The 22,443-nt window shown below is 33.9% G+C and overlaps 3 protein-coding genes across 3 annotated transcripts; 1 reads left to right on the forward strand and 2 right to left on the reverse strand.

Annotated features, from left to right (window-relative positions):
- Positions 1-2,519: 2,519 nt before the first annotated feature.
- Positions 2,520-3,741, forward strand: LOC101218772. Its single transcript, XM_004140275.3, has 3 exons — positions 2,520-2,937; positions 3,037-3,237; positions 3,369-3,741. Exons 1-3 carry the CDS (start codon positions 2,650-2,652, stop codon positions 3,429-3,431), a joined length of 552 nt encoding a protein of 183 aa, XP_004140323.1. The 5' UTR covers positions 2,520-2,649; the 3' UTR covers positions 3,432-3,741.
- A 796-nt stretch (positions 3,742-4,537) lies between these two features.
- Positions 4,538-10,865, reverse strand: LOC101213823. Its single transcript, XM_004140331.3, has 2 exons — positions 10,569-10,865; positions 4,538-6,080 (listed from the first exon to the last, which is right to left on the reverse strand). Exon 2 carries the CDS (start codon positions 6,065-6,067, stop codon positions 5,078-5,080), a length of 990 nt encoding a protein of 329 aa, XP_004140379.1. The 5' UTR covers positions 6,068-6,080; positions 10,569-10,865; the 3' UTR covers positions 4,538-5,077.
- A 1,203-nt stretch (positions 10,866-12,068) lies between these two features.
- Positions 12,069-18,146, reverse strand: LOC101218538 (mitogen-activated protein kinase kinase kinase 1). Its single transcript, XM_011656885.2, has 9 exons — positions 16,651-18,146; positions 16,329-16,413; positions 15,847-15,909; positions 14,623-14,780; positions 13,489-13,561; positions 13,341-13,400; positions 13,129-13,239; positions 12,646-12,889; positions 12,069-12,536 (listed from the first exon to the last, which is right to left on the reverse strand). Exons 1-8 carry the CDS (start codon positions 17,580-17,582, stop codon positions 12,671-12,673), a joined length of 1,701 nt encoding a protein of 566 aa, XP_011655187.1. The 5' UTR covers positions 17,583-18,146; the 3' UTR covers positions 12,069-12,536; positions 12,646-12,670.
- Between the last annotated feature and the right edge of the window lie 4,297 nt (positions 18,147-22,443).

Consider the following 22,443-nt stretch of genomic DNA (forward strand, 5'->3'; position numbering starts at 1 on the left):
AAAAAGTATTTAAAAAGTCATCCACCTTAAATAAAAGGAACATTTTTTAAAAATCACACACCACTATTTAAAAAAAAAAAAAAACAAAATCACACTTTAATCTAACTACCATATAACTTAACAAAGAAATCACTATGGTAAACCATGACAAAGTGACAAATTTATATCTTTTTTTTGTTTGATTTTAGGTATAACTTTTGTACTACTTCACTTTTTTTTTAGTTTTCTTCGTTGATAATTAAAAGTGCAATTAAAAGTGCTAGGTATCGCACTTCCTTTTTAATTTTTTTTTGCTAAAGATTGTTATTTCTGGTAAAAAAAAATTTGTACTAGTTATAAACTTTTATTAGAAATATGTTTTTGTTTTTTATAAAAGTAAATTTTTTTTTAATATATATAATATAAAGAAATAAATTATTACACTCCGATTGAACTTATATATTTACATTTTAATTTTCAACTATGAAAACATGCCATTTAGGTAGTTTAAATTCTTTTGTTAATGTGTTGTAAACATAGATTTTACAATTTGTCATTATTATATAATATTAGATATATGTTTACAAAAAGACTAAATGTAAAAGTCCACAAGTAAAAAGTATATACTATTTAACAACTTAAATCTACAATTGTTCAAATATATTTGAAATTTAGGTTAAATTTTGTAAAACAATTTTTTAAGACAAATTAGGAAAGAAATTAATTCTCTAATAGTTTTTTTTTATGGATTTTAAAATTTTTGAAAATGGGAAACTATTTGATACTTTTGAAGATTTACATTTTTTTGTAATGTTAGAAATTATGAAAAATTTTAACTTGATTTTTATGTAGTATCGTAAATATATTAAATCATTCGTGAAAACCTTTTGAATTAGGTCCAATTTTTTAATTTTTAATTTTAGATTTTTTCTTAGGTTGTCAAGGAGAATAGCAAAATATAAGTTGTACTTTGGAAAAATAGCAAAAATAATTTTAAATTGTTAGAATAACAAAACATAAAAGTTAAAAAAATAAATAAATGAAACAATCTCTCAAATGTCTCTATCCAATATGAAAAGTACAATTATTCACCTAAACCCCATATACACGGTAATTAAAATAACATATGTTACATAAAAAATTTTCTCCAACAAACATAAAGATTAGCAAAGTTGTCATTAGTGGGAAGCTCCACCTCATGCCTGAAAAATTTAAAATTTATTTTAAAGTCCAAAAGATGCAATTTATTTGAAATGGATAATTGCAAAATTGAGATACATTCAATCAAAGAGTTTGGCTCTACACCTTGGAACAACCATAACCGAAAGCTTCTAGTTGAAAAGGGAAGCATTGTTGATTTTATAATAAAGATGAAATTATGAAATTATACCATAGAATTCAAAACTTATATACATCTTAGCTACGCATCATTTGAGATTCATTTGAGTCATTCTCTCCTGTTTACAAGAAAAAATTTTTGTGTTACACCGTGTTTGTCTCTTGTCGGCTGCCCCTCTCTTAATCTGTTTTTCTTTTCTCTAAAACCTAAAAAAAGAAGATTAAACTAATTGCAAAAATGGCATAATTAAATCCTAAAATTTAAATTCAAATTGTTATTAAAAATATATATTAAATTTTAAATTCAAATTGTTATTAGAGATAAATATTATGTATTATTTAATAAATTGTTTTAAATATAACAATTTTGAAAATCTTGTATATATATTTGTCATTATTAGAAATTGTTGCAATCTTGTCTACTAACAAAATAGCTTTAGTTAAGATTTACCAAATTTGAAGGTTGTTTGCAAAATGTTTTAATAAAAGAGGCACAATAAATTAATTTTTAAACAAAAATCAATCAAAATAAGTGTAGAATTTGAAATATAAATTAAAATAATGATCTATTATCTAATAAATTTTTTAAAAATAATTTAAAATATAAATGAATGATTAGATTTCATGATATTTTAATTCAAAATATTATGAAATCCAATAAATGAGAAAAACAGTTGAAAATTTTTAACAAGTGGAAATCTTTATTAAACCTAAGTTTTATGAATTAAATAAATAAATGTTAATTAATTTAATTTAAATACTAAAAATCTGAAAATTTATTATGAATTATAGACATATATTTAGGAGATATTGGAAAAATTTTGTCAATCCCGTAAATATGATAAATTAGTTAATATTTTCTAAAAAGTTTGTAAATACAATGTGACGGTGTGATATTTGGGAAATATGGGTATAAACGGCTAAAAAATTGTGTAACAGGTTTTGGCAAAAATTTTAATAATTTTCAGATTGGATATTTTTGGTTTGTGATACTAAATTTGATCCTTTATGATTTTATGATTGTTATCTATTTTTTCTTTAATTGTAGAGTTAAGAAAAGATTGGGCCATGAGGAAGCCCATCTAACATTAGCATTTGCAAGCAAAGCAGCGATCTCGTATTGAGTTGCTGCATAGTTGGCTGTATTTGTCGTTTAAGGCAATTTTTCATGCATATCAACATCGTATCTAAACTTAGCAATTCCACAATTACGATTCACTCTCTTTCTTTTTTGTCACCATTTTCATTAAAACACAATTCATTCTCTACAATCTTCTTCGTCTTCCTCTTCTTCTTCAGAGAAAAAGAGATTCAATAATCAAACCCGATGCCATGCAAAGCCGAGAAATGCAGAGCCACACAAACAACTACCAAACACTTCCCAAGAAACAAGAAGTAATCATCACTGTCTACGTTGAATCTCCCAAATTACAAAACAGTAATCCCCATAAAACCCCAATTGTTCCCCACAACAATAACAACAACAGCAATCCAAAGCCTTCTCTTCGCAAAACCCCCAATTCTACGGGCTACGACCGCCGGGCTCAGCTTCTCGCTTACTCTCGCCACCTCAGAAATGTTCATTCCTCTAACACCCAATCTCCCAAACCCAAATCCAAGGCAACATTTCCTTACCCTTTTGTTTATTTGTGAATTGTGATTTGTGAAAGTTTTTCAAAAAAAAAAAAAAAAATGAAAATCGTTGTTACTTGCTGACAGAAATGGAAATGGAAGGTCCGATCAGAAGCGCCAACAGTGCGGCGGATGCCATCGAGACGGGCGTTGCAACGGTGGAGATATGAACGAGTTGGGATGATGAGAGAAGAGAGAACAGAGGTTGTGGATCAGCCATGCCGGCCCAAGTGCTTAGGTGGAAGAAGCAACAAGAAAAGCACTTCAAGATCGGGTTCTTCCATATTTGTAAGTTTTTCATTGCATTGAACATGTGATTCAATATGAATTGAGTACCCATTTGATTGTTCTTAATTAAATATTACATATATGCTTTGTTAGTATGGTTATTATTGATTAATGTGTGTTTCTGTTTTCAGAGGAAATTGAAGAGTTTACTGGGAGAGTTATCAAAGGGCTGTAAACGCAGTGGTGAGGATTGAGGATGAAAATGGCTGATGGTGAGATAGTCAGATCCGCCATTTGTGTTCAGTCCCTTGTTTTTCTCCACGCCTTCAATTCTGTTAGAATGTACACTTGCTGTGTGTCGATTGGACCTTGATTGTGAAGGACCAAAATGAAGTGTTTTGTGTATGTGGATGATTTGGGTGGAAGGAAAAAGTGTTTCTTTTACAACTCCTTATGGGGTGGTTGTGTATCTTTTGACTTCTGACGTTTAATACTAAAGAGTGGTTATGTGGGTTTTGTTTTTGCTGCTTGTTTTTTCCACCATCAAACATAACTTCTTTTTCATTGGCGGAGTGTTTTCTATCAAATGGTAAGGGATTATATCTCTACTACCTTCCAAGTCTCTTTTACCACGTAAGAAATGCATGTCGCAAAATTTTCACTCGCTAACTTTATATAAGCAGTCTCAATTAGTTAGCACAACATTTTATCACTCTTCTATTCACTCCAATCCAACTAGATGGAGTTGCAAATACAAATCTTGCAACTGTCTATATTGGTACAAACTACTTGAACCACACATGACTTAAACTAGAAGTCACATGAATAAAACCTAATGAGTAATGAGGCTTGTGTCGTACTGCCAACTTAGAGACATGCATTCATGTCTGTAATATTTGGATTAGTCTGCCAAGTTAGTCGACTATAGATTTAGTACATGAATCCATGTTATGATATTAACATACAATGTTACACGAATACAACTTAGATTTGTGCTTTCACACACCTGTCCAAGAAATAAAATTCCATGCTAACTGTTGAGGTCATGATAATGGGGTTTATATATTTACACAAATATAAGATACCTAACATAATTTACAAGCGAAGTACAAACAAAGATTTGATGAAAAATTTACACTAAAAAATAATTCTGAAGTATGAATAAAAAGGCTGCACTCGTCTTCTTGCAACTAAATCAAACTATAAAACAGAAAAAAATCTTAAAAAATTAAAATTGAAGAGTTTACCACAAGACACGAACCAAGTGGGTTACAAAAAGGATAAATGCAGTCAAATATTTTTGAATCGGGATTTAGTGGTGGAATGAATGTGAATGGCAAGGCCATGCCACAATGGGGTATAGTTCAAGTGCAAAGCAGAGCATGGAATCAAGGAAAACAAAAATGGAACATCCAAAGAACCATAAAAATATTAAATGTTATTTAACAACACAAGGGATCAGAAAAAAAAATAATAATAAATTGTTCCATTGTCGTGATCTGTTTGGTCGGTCAATGTCAATCTTCAAATGACGATAACAAATCAAAGCAGCTCAGGAGTAGCTTCACTGCTGATATACCTTCTTTCCTGATTTCCAAGCTAAAATCTCTAACAATCCCAATGCCTATTCCCCCGAAAGCCGGCGGAGAAAAGAACACTCAAGACTTGGCTGTTAAAACCAAATTCTTGACTATTAATAAGGAAAAAGAAGAAAAAAACACTACAAAAGAGCTATGCACCGTGAACAGAGTGGGTATACGACTTCTAACCGAAGAAATAATGCGGACAGACCTCCATTACAAGAATAGTTTTAAGAGAATATACATGCCCTATATCAATAAAAGCTTGCTTCCTTGTCCCCTAACTCCCACTCTTTCCACTTTCTTTCCTACATAATAAGTTATGGAAGTCTGTTAAGTCCTCCTCTTTGTCTTGGCCGCCTTGACCTCCCAAATATAATTCTGCGGAAACCACGCCCTGGCCCACCAGTTGCGGTAGAACCAAGACCTGCAGCACGATGCATCCCAAAATCAATCTCATCTGCCCTGTTGTAGTCCCTATGATATCTATTGCGAGAAAACAAACCACCATCCCGTCCTAAACCAAATGCGTCCATGGAAAAGAAAGCATCATCATCCAAATTATCGTCCATATCAGAATCGTACTCACTATAAAAACCACTTTGGTTAGGTTCTAACACGTAATCCCCTAAAACAACAGCCCCAGGGATTGATGATCTAATCGTGCTGATCACATCACTACGCTCCCTCTCATGCTCAAATCTCTTCCACTTCTCTTCAAGCACAGGGTCCACTTGGCGGGGTCGTGCTAATGGATGCTTTGCTCTAACGTGCTTCTTCAGCTCCTTGTAACGTCCAACAAATGAGCAATTATCCTGCATGCAACTTCTCTTCTTAGAATTAAGATACTTCCGTGCTGGTTCCACCACTGTCCAGCCTTTAACCTGTCCCCTACAAAGAGGACATAACAGCTCTGGCACATTAACCTTTTCACTTGGCTGCCCTGCGTCCAAATTGAAGCTTACATTTTCAACCGGCAAATTCAATAGTTCTGAACTTTGAGTTGATGTTGATTTTGTGTAGGCTTTCTTGTATTGATCGAGACAATTTGAATATCGGCGGCCAGTTGCACACATATAAGGCCGGCAACCCTTATTATATGATGCACAAAGAAGAAGTACAGCATTGTGAGGGAACTCCATACAGACTGAGCAAGTAGCATCTTCCCACTCTTTTTTCTCTGACCCTTTGCAGTTCTTTTTCTTGAGGTAAACATTTTTAGCAACTTTCAATGTACTAGATGGCAATGTATATGAGTTTGCCCTAGAACGTCTAGAGTCAGAGTTGCTCTGCATCTTTTTCATAGCCATTCACAAATTGTACCTGAAATCATTTGGGGAGGGGGAATGGGGGCATCAAAATGGAAAATCAGTACCATAAAATTTCTAAGTCTTGATAAGCATTTACTAGTAAATTCAGCTTTTGGACTTAAATTGCATACCAAATAAATAATAGCACTGGAAGAAAAACAAATAATAGAATGACATGGAATGCAACAGGAAGGAAAAACCATAGTCAAGCACAAGATGAAGCAGGTGCGACTGAAACAAGAGAACATCAAACCTTACATGCACAATATCCATTCCTCATAAAATAAAATTAAAAAAATTCTCCAAAAACAAGTTATGGAACTGAACCAACTAAAAAAGATTCAATTTTTACAGTCTTGAGAAAAATGCCTCAACCTAATGACCTGCGAAGATAATTAAAACGTTTGAACTTTTAGAAGAATAATTGTCTAATTCCAGTCCCTTTCCATCTGAGTGGCCAACCCCCTAAACTAAAAGAGACTTCGAATTCACGCCATCTATGAATCACCATTTCCAGAAAAACAAAACAATAAATAAAATTTTTGCCACATTCAATCTTTTAGTCTCAACTATCTCAATAACCATCCTCGGTTGCCTTAGTGGTAAAAAATATGACAAAGTCTTAATAAATGATTAAAACGTCGTGAGTTCAATCCATGATAACCACCATCTACCAAGGAATTAATTTCCTATGAGTTTTCTTGACAGAAAAATGTGGTAGGTCAGAAAAGTTGTCCCGTGAGATTAGTCAAGGTGCACGAAAGTTGACACACAGTAACGAATATCAAAAGAAGAAAAAATTATACCTCAATAGTCCTGCCACAATAAACTCCATCAAATATAACATATATAGCACAATTGCTTATTCAAACACAATAATCAGTCACCTATGGAGCAAAGATTTGTTAAGTGAGTGAGAGAACTAGTATCGGATACGTATATGATAAGGATTCGTCCAAATACGCCTTGAAATGTGTCGGATACGTGACTGTGTATCTCGCTTTTTCTTTCTTTTCTTTTTTGAATTTCAGATACACGAATCTTTAAAAGATTTGTTGAGGGACAATGCTATCTCCCATCAACTCAGCTCATATCAAAATTCAAATGGATTTTTTAAGTTAGAATTTTAAAAAATAAAGATGAAACACTTAAAAAAAGATTAAAAAAAAAAAAAAAAACCCGAAAAAAACCACAATATTGTGTTTAGGGTTGTCACAATATTGAAGTTCAGTAAGGAAGAAAACGAAAGGACATGAATCCCAAATGTACCCATATGTTAGTTTTCCAGAAATTGGCATCGCCAAGATCCTATCATATTCATATCTCGTATCCGTAACTGTGTCCATGTTTATACTTCATAGTCACACTGTCTCATTTTTCTTCTTTTATTTTTTATTTTGACGGTAAACCAAACTTCCATTGAGAACAGATAAAAAAAATACAAGGGTATCCAAAAACATTAAGCCCACTAAAGGGAGCTTTACTAAAGAATTATCTCAAATGAAGCAAAATAAGTCCGAACGAATAATTACAAAAAGATTTCACCCACTGATCTCAACAGACAAAATGAGACCTGACACTGGGATCCTTCTCTCCTCTAAAGATTTTATTCCCTCACCCCCAAAACAAAGCAAGCATCCTAGCTTGTCACAAAAGTCTCCATTTGTTCTGAAAGGGTGCATGGAGAAGGAACTCCTCAATCATCTCATTGTAAGCTCTGTGCCAGTGAACTCAAATATAAACACCTCAAAGGGAAAAATAACTCCAAACAAACCATGGAAAATCATACTCCAAAGTACATGATCTAGGTGGTGTTCCTCTGCCACTAACAACACTAACTCTAACTCTTCGAAACTCCCATACGTAGGCAAAGATCAAAAACCTAGTTACCAATGAACTAATAATCTAAAAGGAGAAATCCATGATGACAGAGTTTGAAATTAATGTTTATTACCAAGTTAACAAAACCATGTTATATAATCTGAAATGTTTACTTGGCTTGATAATTTATTTGTTTAACCAAAAATTTTATGATACTAATATTGTCATGTAATCAAGATCTACATCTCCAAAACACCTATATAGATGGAAAAACAAGTTCCAGTGCATTAAAATAAAGTACTTCAATACCCTAAGAAATGCATTAGATGTGAGTAGCTTCCTTAGATATTTGAGGGAGCAGTTACAAACATTTCTGAAACACGAAATGTTGTGTAATTTTTCATCATTAAAGTATTATCAAACTCACGATAATGATAGCATGTTTTTCTCACCATGTCCTCAACTTCATTCTAATCAAGAGAAAAAGTAAATTGAAAAAAAAAAAAAAGGAACTAAACAAACCTGTATTAATTTATAACTTAACACATAAATCCTACACACTTTCCCAATAAAAAAGAATATTATTACCGGATCATCAATATACCTGAAGAACACTATAGACTATAGTAGTATAGTATACATTCATACCATACATTGCAAAAAATATACAAAAATGGCATAAGTTATCTCACATATCGTCTATATGCAATGTCATTTTTAACTAGGAGAAAGCTTCTGAGAATGAGATCATAACTTTCTTATTGTAGTGTTGGAAACAAAGTTCTTTGGTCATGGAAGAGAGAAAATCAATCTATTCATCATTTTTTTCTTTCTTGGATAGAAACAACCTTCCTTGAGAAAGATGAAAGAATATAAGAGTATGCATCGAATTAAACTCTCATCCAGTGGGCCTTCACTTACCTTCACTTCAATGAACAATATTATATGAAAGAACTTCTTTAGACAGGCTCTAACCTTTTTGAGCATTTACTTAATTTTGAAATTAAAATATGTTTGAATCATATAGTTTATATATTTCTTCACAAAACAATATATTTACATCACATTTCATCTAGGTTAAATGACATATTTAGTCTCTATGCTTTCATGGTTGTATCAAATAGGTTCTTGAACTTTAAAAGGTATTTAGTTTAAACAAGATCTTTCAAATCTGTGTGCTATATATCCTTGAACTTAAAAAATGTCAAATCCTGAACTTTCATATTTGTAATCAATAGATCACTGACATATTCAACATTTTAAAAAAAAATTAACAAATCTATTAGAGAAAATTGAATTTTGTGTCTAATAGAACATTAAACTTTCAACTTTGTATCCAATAGGTTAAGAAACTATTTAGCATAAAATTACTTAATCCTTGTTAAACACAAAATCAAAAGTTTAGGGTCATTTATAATAAAGGATAAAGGTCCGGGAATTTATAATTGAAGTAATGGGACCTATCAGACAAGTATATAACATTCAAGAATCTATTTCCCGCAAACCTAAAAATTCATTGACTAAATTTATAATTTAATTTTTTATTTCTTAATTTCATTGACGTTTTTATTTGTATAAAAACGAGTTTTGATTAAAAAACATTAATAAAAATAATAAGAAATAATAAAAAAAAGGGAAAAAAAACAGCCTACGTATCAGGGGTGAAGAGACCCCCCTCCCACAAGAATGGTAAAAAAGTTCTCCAGTTGTTAACAATCGTGAAAAGGTTGCAGTCACAAAAGAGTTTCTTGTGAGTATAACTCCACCCAGAGTAAGTTAACAAGAAAATCTCTAGAATAGAAGACTTATCTTAAAAAGCTCTCTGGTTTCTTTCCAACCAAATAAGACAAATAAAGCTCTAGCCCCACAAGTCCAAAAACTTCAGGCCTATTTGTACCTTACAAATTAAAAAAGAAGAAGACCTCCACTAACCAACCAATCATCAGTACATTAACTTAATCAGTATGATTCTATAATCTCATAACAGGAGCAAGTATTCATTAAACAAAATTTAATATTGAAAGACTATGGTACAGTATTTCTCACTCTAATTGTCAGAAGATCGGATCTTTGAGTTGTCTCACTATGTCGAATAAAATCTGCATAAACTACGTACCTCTCTAAATTTTCAGGCCAGAATAGGAAAAGCTAATCCGGCAGAATAAAAAATATCCAAAACTTCCTAGAAATCAGGGTGCCAGTAGTCAAGTAAAGACTTGGAATTGTTGTTGGTCGGTAAACAATTGTTTAAATGTATGTTAGCACCAAGCAATTAGCACAACCAAAAATGCAAGACACCAACCTTTTGGGATTATAAAAGTAATCATAATAATAAAACCAACAATGAGAGGTATTGAGAGAATGTTCATTCAAAACTGAAAGCAGATATGGGATTATGATGCCCAATCAAATGATTTCGATTAGACCTCGAATCGTGGGAGGGGGGAAACAGAGAGTAAATAAACCAATAATAAGAAACCCTAAAAAAGGGGAAACGTGGAATTCAACACAAGTGAGTAAGAAACACAGTGTGGCGAATAATGGCAGAACCCAAGAAGTAACAGGCATCGGAGACAATGAGAAAAAGGATCCAGAAACCAGAAAAAAGGAATTGAAAAACAAATGAGAGGGAGAAACAGAAGAATGAGATCGGGCAAAAGAGAATTGGAAGGAAGCGTACCTGGATGGGTAAGTGATTCCCCGGGAATTGAAGGCGCGGTGAAGGATAGAGAGAAGTGAAATTGAAATCAAAGGAATAATAAGTAAATTGTGAAGTTAAGAAGAAGAGACGATGAAGAAGGAGAAGAAGGAGGAGAAGGAAAAGGAGAAGGAGAAGGCGGAGAAGGAGAGCGGAGGATCGAGGCCAAGCGCTCTCGCTTTTCCGGAGGGATATGTTGGCCTGCTGAGACTTGCGTGGAGTCGCTTCGGGGAATTTCTCTCTTTTTCCTTTTTTCTTTTTTCTTTTTTTCTTTTTCTTTTTGCTTCTGTTAAATATAAAATTCCATTTGGTAGTTCTTTTCTAACTATCGACACTATGAACTCACCATGTGGATACGCAACTTGGGCCTTAATACCTCATTCATATATTATGGATCATTCATTTATGGATTTATTGGGTCCTGGCCCTATTCTTCAATCCCCTTCACGTGCAAGGCTGCCTCAAACATATTGCCTTTCGTATATCCACGTATTACAATCTTCTTCTTTCTCTAAACACTTTTAGGTGCGCTTGTTCACATTTCGTATTTATCCAAATATTAAATAAGGTCATAAACTTGATTAACAACTACTCTTTGATTTCACTCGGTAATGAATGCATTTGACTAGATTGTTGTGTTGATGAGTAAGTGAGTTAGAGAAGGTTCATTTCTCTTTATGTTATTGTGTTGAGAATCGAGTTGTTCACTGGATAGTCTGTTATGTTGTTAAATTTATCTCATTTTAGTTCTTTTTCTATTCAATTCTCAAGATAGACTTTGACCTCTTATTTCATTCCTTGTTTTTGTCCTTTTATTTTTGTTGGAGGTTTTAAAAGGATTTTTTTTAAAAAAAAAAATAAAAATCAAGTGTGCAATAGGTTAGGTTAGGGTTAGGTACCCAAATTTATGTCTAGTAAAGTGAATTATTGGTTTAAAACACTCCATTCCAGATTTTAAAATTGGTCAATCTAAGTATATTCTTTTTGGGTATTAAAAAACATTTTCATATAATTTAAATATTGTTTCTTGGCATTTAAAGGTTTAAATTTAACATTAACATGAGTGTACTCAACTAAGTCATATAGCATCAACAAAGCAAAAAAAGATTAGTGTTCCAATATAGTTTTTTAATTGTTTTTTTTGTGCAAATCTATCTACTTATCTGTATGTTTGAAGCATTCCTGTGACCACTTTTATAAGCCGATGAAAACCTAAATTCTCTGAAATCTAACAATAATAATAATAATACTTTGCATATGGAAATATTAAATTTTAAAGATGGAAGACGACGCAACATTCAAAAATTAATAACAAAATGCAAGAAAGCAAATTTGAAAGTCCAAGTTTGACCAAAATTCAAGTCTCGATATAGAAGATGGTCAAACCGGATTAAAAAGAAAAATTGGACAAAGTTCAAAGTTGAGGAACGAACGTACGGCACATAAATATTTTTTTAAAATGAAAAGAAGGAAAGAAGGAAAGAAATGAAGTGACTTAGCCTAATATCAGGCGTAGTAGCTATATTATAATTTTTACAAGTAGTGTCAATGTTTCTTCTTTTGTACAGTTACACACACCTTAGCCTAAATTAGGCAAAGTAGCTAAGCAAATTAACAAAACCAACTTAAAATAAACAATCATAAGCTAAATCATCAAAATTACATTCTTCTTGTTCTCTGTTATCAGCCAAGAAACTAACGAACAATAACTAGAAGCACTTCCATTTAACTATTCTTGCATCAATGCCAGCCTGCCCTCCCTTGTATTGTATAGATCAACCTCTACACTTGAATTCCAATAATTACAGAAAAAAATGTCTCAAGTCAAGCTTTTACAGCCGAGATTGTGCAAAGAACCAGAACTGGATCCTGATTCCTCAGCAAGCCATTCAACTAAACGAGACATAACCATGTCGGTTGGACGTATATGTCTATTTTCAGCAATTGAAACTGAGAGAATAGGAAATAATATATATATTTCAACCCAATGAAATAGAGAACAAATAACAAACATGCAAATATGGTAATTTTTAGTGTCAGACGAAGTCAGAATTTCTACCTTGTAAATTCAATTCTTCACAAGTTTAAATCCTCCTGCCTGGCCTGTTATAAGGAGATGCCAACCCTGATAAACTGGAGACTGGTCTTTTCACAAACGAGTGATTTAAAAGATCAGCAGCAGTAGGACGGTCCTTTGGATTAACTTGTAGGCACTGCAGAATGAAATCCTGTGCATCTTTTGGGAGAGACTCAGGAACTGCAGGCGGTTTGCCTTTTCCGATCCTAAATAGTGCCTGCATATGCTGAATTCAAAAGAAAGCAGTTTAGAAACAAAATAATGGCTGTCCTATCTCCAACCATACCATACAAAATAGTTTGAAATCACTGATGAACAAGAGAAAGCTGAGCGTGGCAAGTTTTCGGCCACCTTCAAACCATTTAGCTTGTATTATCTCAGTTTCAGTTCAAACTGTGAGCTTAGAAATACAGCCAACAGCAAAAACAAAGTTTGTAGACAGAGGAGAATAGAGGTAACACGTACAGATTCAAATTCTGAATATGGAAGCTTTCGGGTTAACATTTCCAATACTGTGCACCCAAGGCTCCAGATATCGGCAGGTAGACCATATCCTTGACCCTTCCCATTAACCACCTGAACAAATCACAATAATAACAGATGGGCGATGAATGAGAATACTAGAACGTGTATTAAGAATATTTCTGATGCATGAGACTTCAAGGAAGAAGGCAAACCTCAGGTGCCATCCAATACGCAGTTCCCTTACAAGATTTAACATCGTTCAATTTTGTTGCCTGAAATGTATAAAAACAATGATTTTAAGGGAAGAAACTCACGAAAAAAACACCAAAAACAGATATAGTAAAGTGGATTGGGGAAAACCTTTGCCAAACCAAAATCTGCAAGCTTCACAGATCCATTCACGTCCACCAATATATTAGCACATTTAATATCCCTTTATGAAAAAAGTAAATAAATCGACCGATCAAAAAAATAAAATAGTTATACATTAAGAGGAGAGCAATAAATATGAGGTTTTTCTCAATAAAAAAATTAAATACTCAAAAAGAAAAAGGGAATGAAAAAAAAAACACATTTGAAATAATTAAGTTTTGAGATATATTATTTTGACACAAACAGAAAAAATCTACATGTAATCTCATCAAGAAGAATTTTACAGATTTTCAATACAGGGCATATATTTGTTGCATATGCTTTAAGATCAAGGAATTCTTTTTAAAAAAAACTGAAAATATGATAGAGGGGGATGACATCCCCACAGGACTAAATGGCTACAAAAGAAGATGTCCGATTGGTCAAAATACATTTGGTGTCATTATTACAAGAAAAAAATCACCAGAAATTACCCCATAAGCCCATAAGTGGGCCAATGTTATTCTCTCACACCCCTCATTTCCCCCAAAAATGTTTGATTTCATCTATATGACGACTAAGAAAATGTTTTAATTTTAAACATTGGGAACATTGATGGATAAAGGACATTATGTTATGCTGTTTTACAGACTCTTAAATCTCCAAAATTAATTTAGAAAATTGGGTAGACTGGGATGTTAAGAAATAAGAACACTGTTGAGTTAATTATATTTCAGAAGGAATTTGAACTGTTGGAGGATTGAATTCAGCTTCTTCCAATATGACCAACTGAAGATCAAATAATGCTAAAAATCAGAGGGCGCAAGAAATGGTGAAGAGTTTTCTTCTTTCACTAGGAAAACTAAAAAAAATGTAGCATGGAGTTGACAACTGAAGATTTATTTCCCCTTCCTATCCACAGCAATGGTATTAAAGATGAACACAATGAATGCAGACTGATCCATAGAAGTCTCAGGCTACGATCATAGTATATAATGATATGTGTACTGAACCAAATAAATTATTAAAAAAAAGTACATAAAAATGTCTAGTATTGGTAAGTGGTAGATAGGATAGGATGTCGAACAACTTCATTCACAAGCATAATTCATAAACAATTACATAATAGATTCATTTGTATACCTGTGAATCACATTTCGCTCGTGAAGATACTTTAAACCCGATAGGATCTGCCTTGTGTAGGCAGAAACAATGGAATCCATAAGGCTTGTCCTCTGATATAGACTCATAAGGGAGCCTTGAGATACAAGCTCGAGGAAGATATATAGTTTTGACCCATCCTGCAAATAAAATCAATAAATTATTAACTATTGAATATTCAAATTTTTATTAGTCAATTAGCCCAAAGAGAGGAAACCTAAAGTAAATTAATTGCCCATTAGCTAAAATTGATGAATGAAAATTCTAGATAGCCATGCAAGGATCCGTAATATATCTTGATTTAAAGCTCAAATCTAAAGAGAGCAGGAAAGTTGGTTAGATTAATGTGTGCTCCAACATGTGGTTTTTCATTTTCAGTCATGATAATACACGTTCCAAATGCCCATCAGTGCAACTACCAACACACTTCCAATAATATGGAAAATTAAAATAAGACGAGGCCGGACAATTGGTATGTCAAGTTAGTATAACAAACCACTTTACACATGCTGGCAGAAAAAAGTATCAAACAATGTAAAATTTGTATGTTGATGGTTTAGATCACGATAGCCAAGTAACTTTCGAATTTGGACTCTACATGTGGTTATGTTTTGCGTGCGCACTCAGGTTCATTGAAAAGCATATATCGGCATGCACTAAAAGTAAGTTTTATCATTGAATAAACTGACTTCAGACAAGTTTGTAAAGAATTGTAGAAACTTAACTTTAGGCAATGGAAGATAAATTATATAAAATTACATGAGGCTTTTGAAGCATATACAATTGATTGGAGATCCTGAGTTTAATATTATGGCCAAAGAAGATGCAATGAGAAGGGGGGAATTGTGGTGAAAAGTAAACAAAGAAAACATAAGCATCATGGTACAAATAATAATTTAGGCAAGTATCAAATCCGTTTGTGATTCCAGTGGAGACTAACATTGATTTGAACACTCCATGTGTCTACTCAACCGTAATTAAAAATGAATTGGGTTATCAAAGAGCCAGGAGAAAGATCAGAATTGGAGGAAATGGATTTCATTTCAAATGAAGAATATGCTAAAAGACTACAACCAAGATACTAGAGAGTTTATAAATACTAAAAGTAAATCTAACTAAATTCATCAAGCATATTTTTTTTCGGACCATCCAAAGATGATATATAAATGCGTAATAATTTCAATTCTTTAGGATCAAGGCCAATACCGAATGTGTGCCATAGTACTGAACTATGTTCTCATGCTCAAACTCACTTAGAAGAGCTATCTCCTGGAAGACAAATCAAATGAAGTGAGAAAAGCAGATTAAGAATAAGATCATAAAGACTTCATTCATTAAAAGATGATGAGAATATCAAATCATAACAAGGACCCATTTGGTAACAACTTCGTTTTTAGTTTTCAGTTTTTGAATTAACTACTTCTTTAGTATACTTTTTTCGCCGTCATCAAAGAAATGTTTGAATTCTTAGTCCAATTCCCAAAACAAAAAAAAAAGACAAAAAAAGAAAACAAGTTTTCAAAAACTAAAAATAGTAGTTTTTAAAAAACCTAATTTCATTTTCTAAATATGGCCAAGAATTTAAGTGTTTACTTAACAAAGATAAAAATAAAACATAAAGTTGCTATCAAACAGAACCTGAACTTTACAGCATAACAAAAATATTGTCATGAACAAGTGTAAATCACCTGCTGAAGTTGATAGATACTTTGTCTTCCCTGACTATCTTCATCGAGCAGTGAAACTTCTTTGAGTGCAAAAAATGTCCCATCCCTGAAAATGAGAAATAAAAACAGATGAATTTTCCAACTAATAAAAAATTCAGACCCGTTTAGGATGAGTCCCATTCCCATCAGCAAAAACAATATCAGATCAGCCACCAGAAAATTCCCAGGTCAGATATGCCAGAGTCATATTAGTCGTGCGACAAGTTTATCCTATATACAAGAACCCCATAGAAAATCAAACAAACATTGCCGACAAAAATAAGGTAGAAGAAACACTACGTACTCTGAAATTGCTTCGTATACTGATCCAAATGAACCGCGCCCAAGAAGCCTGCCTAAAACCCAGGATGTGATAATGGGATTAACTCTCATATTGGGTGAAATATTTGCAGGCTCCGTAGTACTGCTTGAAGAATCATCATCATTCGATGTCGTGAAGGAACCCCAAGACCCTATGAGCGATGCGTTCTCCACAGGCCTTACTGTATTTCCTTCTCCTTCTCCTTCTACTTCAACTAAAGGTTCCACACGTTCTCCTACTTCCTCTTGATGTTCATCCTCAACTAATGGAGCAAAACCTTTCAAAATGTCCCAAGTAGAGTAAGCATTATCAAAATTTGGTAGCCGCATGGACGGCGGCGGCTTAAGTAAAGGAGGCCGGGCACCATTGATTCCACTTCTCGAACTACATCCAGTAGCAGTAGCCATCCGGCGTTCATTCAACTCTGCAAATTCGGTCTTTGTCTTGGAAAGGTCGACGCTAATTCGAACTGAATCCTTAACCCTCCGACATAATTCATCTTGAATTTCTTTATCTTCCTTATCCTCACTAATCTCCTCTGTCTTCGGAGAGGTATCCATAGGATACAGCCTCGACCTCGGTAGAAGCTCGGAAGATGAACGAACCTTTCTAGCCTCCCAAGCCTCCATCGGAATAGCAAAGTCGTCAGGGCCAGCTAGCCCTAGGGTCCGACATATGAGATCAACTTCACCGTCAAGCCCTTTAATCCGAAAACTGGAGGGATCGGGGTTTTCCATGGAACGAGTGTAAAGAGACCCAGAAGAATCTTCGAGCGAAGAAGACGAGGAAGGAGCATCATAATCAATATTCTTGGCCGCATTAAGTCGGCCAAGCTTGGGTTTCCCTGGAATTTTCCTGGGATCCATGGGTTTTCTTTTGTTCCTAGGAGAGAAAAACTGAGGGAGACGATTCATCGAGACTCAAGCCCATTAAAACATCCCACCGGCAACGGCAAGAAGAATTTCCCGATGAAATCAAGAGAATCCCACAATAAAATTACCAAATTGAAAAAGGGAAAAAGAGATGTTTAGCGAATGAATCAGCCTCCAAGTTTGAGGAAAGGAAGCTGGGAAGAGAGAGGGAGAGGGGGAGAGAGAGAGAGAAGAAAAGGGTTGAAAGATGGGAGTGAATTGGACTGGTAAACGCCGGAGAGAGAGAAAAACGCGGTGCTACGTGGAAGTAAAAGTAGCCGAAAGAACAGCCGAGCCGAGGGCGACGGCGATTGGCTGGCGAATTGGATTGGGAATTTGGGGGAAATGGAGGGACCTTCCCTTTTTGTTGTTTGCTTGTCAGATACCAAGTCCAGTATATTTCTTCTTCCTCCTCTCCATGACGTATTCACTCACTCACCCGCTTCGATCATTCCTACGTTCTTTCTTTCTTTCTTTCTTTCTTTTAATTTCCATTTCTAAATCGGTGAAGTGAAGTTGGATCAATAGGAAATAACACTACTTTCCTTTTCTCTTTTTAACCATCCTCTCTTATTTATCATTATCTTCCTCCCAATTTCAAACCCCACTTCCCCACTCCCTCCATACACTCACCCACACAAACTTTCCTCCTTGCTTCCTCACGTTTTCCACACAATAAATTACTTTTTAAATAATAATAACAATAATTTATGAAAATTTCAATTGATAACTCATAACAGAATTATTGTCTCACAACTAAACAAAAACTTTACCTAATCTTCTATAACAAAAACTAAAATCACCTGTTATTAATTATGTGGCAAAGCTAAGCTAGTGTGAAATTGGTACTGTCAAAGTTAAATGTTTGGTTTTCTTGAATAACATTTTGTACCACAAAATCATTGTTATGCATTTCATTTCAAAATTGTTCAAAATTCAATTTTCATGTTATTTTAACCAAACAAAAAAATGTCTTATTCTTTTAATCAATTTTGAAGCTAATTTTGAAAAATATAGTTACATAAGTCTCTTCTCTTCAAAGTTTGAGGAATATTTTGTATGATGTAACTTCAATTATTTGGGTCAGATAACATTGTCCTCATCTACTTTTTAAATCAGTAACAACTTGTTTCATTGCACTACATTATTGCAACATTAACTTGGTCTTTATAACAATTTTATTACAACTATCACATTGCAAAGGATCTTATTGATTATAATTATCCCACTAAGTAAAGATTAGGCCCGTTTCCAAACCATTTTTATTTTTCCTTTTATGTTTTTAATTCTATTTTATTTTTTTATTAAAAACAAAAATCACATAAAGTTTGGTAAGTAAATTTATTTTGTGTTTTTGAAAACAAAATGTATTTTTTAAAAGGATATTTTTAAAAATAGTAAAATATTTACACGTTATACCAAAATTTTAGATTATATTGATAATAAAAACTTATAGACTTTTATCATTGTTATTGATAGAAGCATATATGTGTCTCTCAATTATTGATAGAATATGAAATTTTTACTATATGTTGTAAATATTTTTAAAAAAATTAAAATGTTTTTTCTTTTCAAATTCCTTCGTAATTTTAAAGCAAATGTCTTGTTTAAAAAACAAAAAGAGCAAGTTTCTTGTTCATTAAAAAATAATTTTCAAAAATGAAATAAATAGGTTACCAAACACGCCCAAACTATTTCAAAATTTAGCTTGGGTTGGTAGCTCACATTTAGAAATTCCATTGCGATGCATCATGTAAAGATGGGAAGGGAGTTGCAAGCTTTGGAATCGGTTTATATAGAGTTAATGATGGTTGATATTACTTTATGATTTTTTGGAGAGTCTTTATTTGTCAATTTGCATATAATATTTTTGAAAATTTTCTGGAGGAGTACGATAAGTAAAAAGTGTTCAATCGTGAGAACTAGAGGTACGATGAATCATAGTTGAGTAATAGTGGAATTGAATATGTTGCAAACCAACCCAGAGGGCTTGTTTTAACCCATAAAGAGCATGGCGAAGAAGACAAGCTTTCGGGGTTAGAGGAAAGGTGTCAGGTGTCACAATCGCAACCTTTCAACCTTGGGACAGCGATTGTGTGACACTTGTTTGATCCAATCAACAAGTCAGTCGATCAAAATTCAAAAATAGTAGACAAACTCACGGTACGATTCAACCTCCCGTCACGTTTTTTAGAAAAAAAATTAGAAAACGTGAGAGAAATAATTCATTGAAATCATTGTTAAAACAAGCATTGGAGACTGTTAATTGCCACGACAAGCTTAGATTGCAAAGAGTGCGACAAGGCTTGGGTGAGGATTCAACTACTATGCCTCCCCTATAGTACATATTAGACTTTTTCAGCTTTAGTAGGCTTGCATATGAAAAAGACCGAAACGTCACACTCTAGATTTATTACATAAAAAGGAAAGCAACTGTCTAAACTAAATATAAGACATAAAGATAAGATAAATCGAGGGTTGGGCATACAACCATAGGCAAACATCACCCTAGACAAGTATGCTCTCGTTACATTCTCTCCCACTTAAATAGTTGATGTCTCTGTCGACTAGTGGAGCTTGAATTCTTTGATCTTCTACGTCCAGGCTTCTAGGTCTTTGAACATTCCCAATTAGTTTCTTTCATAGGAAGGTTCTTCCACTTCACCAAGTATTCTTGGATCCTTGTTGTGGGCCTTCGGGCCTTCTTCACTCACTCAGTCAGTATTTCTTTAACTTCTTTATTCTCTTTCTGACTGAGGTCGATGGTCAGTCGGACTATGACATTGCGTTGCATGTCATTGGAATCTTGATGGTAGGGCTTTAAGTTATTCACATGAATTACTGGGTGAATTTTCATCCATGTAGGCAACACCACTCTGTAAGATGTACTCCCTACCCTTTTCATCACTTTTACTGGTCCCTCGTATTTCCTCACGAGCATTGGTCTTTGCGTCTCCAGAATCAAACCTGTTCCGATCGCAGTTTGATGAGGACCTAATCTCTTGTCCAAAGCTCAAGGGGGCAGTGCTTCTTATCTACCCATTTCTTCATCCACTTCGAGGCTTTCTCCAGATAGGCTCGCACGATGTCCGTTGTTTGTTTCAATTTTCTGGTAAAATTGTGAGCCTGGGGATTCTTTCTTGCATAGGAATGATCAACAAGGTGTGGCAATATAAGTTGTCTACCATAAACAATCTCAAACGGGCTTTTCCCAGTTGACGAGCTCGTCTGAGCATTAAAACAAAATTAGGCTACCATCCAATAGTTAAACCCAATTCTTCTGCCTTGCATCGACAAAATGGTAGCTTAAGGATACATTTAGACTTGTCCCCAAGAAAGTGAATAGTTCTGTCCAAAAAGTGTCAATGAATCTACCATCTCGATCACTCGCAATGCTTGTCGGTACACCTCATAACTTAACAATATATTTGAAGAACAACTGGGTTGTCAATTCTGCTGTATACAACTTGGTAGTGGGAATGAAGGTGACATATTTTGAAAATCGATCGATGATGACCAAGATGGTCTCGTAATCGCCTACTTTAGGGAGATGAATTATGAAGTCCATAGAAATACTCTCCCACGGTCTTGTTGGAATTGACAGAAGTTCGAGAAGTCAAGCAACTTTCGCTTTCTTGATTTTATCATGTTAGCAAACGAGAAATATATTTGTATATTACATGATGTCATCCCTCATATTAGGTCAAAAGTAGCCCTTCTTTAGTAAGACGTATATTCTCTGCCATCCGGGGTGGCCAGCCCATAGAGTGTCATAACACTCGTGTAGTAATTTCTTTCTCATATCCATCTCTAAAACCTTTCTAGTTTTCAACTTGGTATTCTTGCACCGAGATGCCCTTGCCATAACACTGAGATTTTCTCTCTACCTTCAATCTCACTTGAGATTTCTCAAGCTGGTCTATAGAATTCTTACTTTCAACTCTTCTTTGCCTTTTCTTTTGGTCAGACAAGACCAAGTTTGCACACTTCTGCCTTGAGATCCTTACATAAAAAGCATTTCGCTTTTCCTTTTGGCCGAGCAAAATCGAGTTTTACCCTAAAATCAACCTTCTATCTTAAATCTCAATTGAGATCTCACAAAACTACCCCAGGATTCCCTTTTCAAGACACTTACTTTGGCTTCCAACCATCTTTTCCTCAAATTTTCTTCTATCATCCATTTCCCAACTTCAACCTCAATTTCTCCATCCTTAGTTTTTCTTCTTCCCACCTACCATGACATACTTAAAATGACTTTTCTATTCCAGACACGGATCTTACATTTTACTTTTCTACTTGCTATTTACTTTTATGCAATCAATTTCTACTTGAACTCCCCCTCTTCAGTTATGTGGTTGGAAATTAATTTGTTTGAGGAATTAGTGTGTATATTGTGATCGACCTGGACTTACCATTAAAACTAGATCTTGGTGTGTGATTTAATTTATTATTTGGCATAGATTTGGGTGAAAAATTCCATCAGCCAACGAGGTTCAACTAAAGACATGATAGTTGAAAAACAATGACATTCCTTTAGATGATGGGGAGTTTCTATTATCTGGGTGAAGCGACACGTTGTTGCACATCGGAGGCAGACAACATATTTGGGAGCTCAATAATAGAAGTAGATTAAACGAGCTCAAATATAGGCGATGTAGGAAACTTAAGGTCGAGCAAAAGATCACAAGCAGGAAATATATTAGAGGAAGGATCAATGAAAAATGAGTTTGAACTAGACAAAGAGGAATGAAATGGTGAAAGACTAGAAAACATACTATGATATCAAAAAGTGATATAACGAGAGATACTTAATTGTTTAGAGATAGAATTCCAACAATGAAAACATTTATCTTTAGTACCGTAT

This window comes from Cucumis sativus, chromosome 5 (assembly GCF_000004075.3).
Source record: "Cucumis sativus cultivar 9930 chromosome 5, Cucumber_9930_V3, whole genome shotgun sequence".
NCBI lineage: Eukaryota > Viridiplantae > Streptophyta > Magnoliopsida > Cucurbitales > Cucurbitaceae > Cucumis > Cucumis sativus.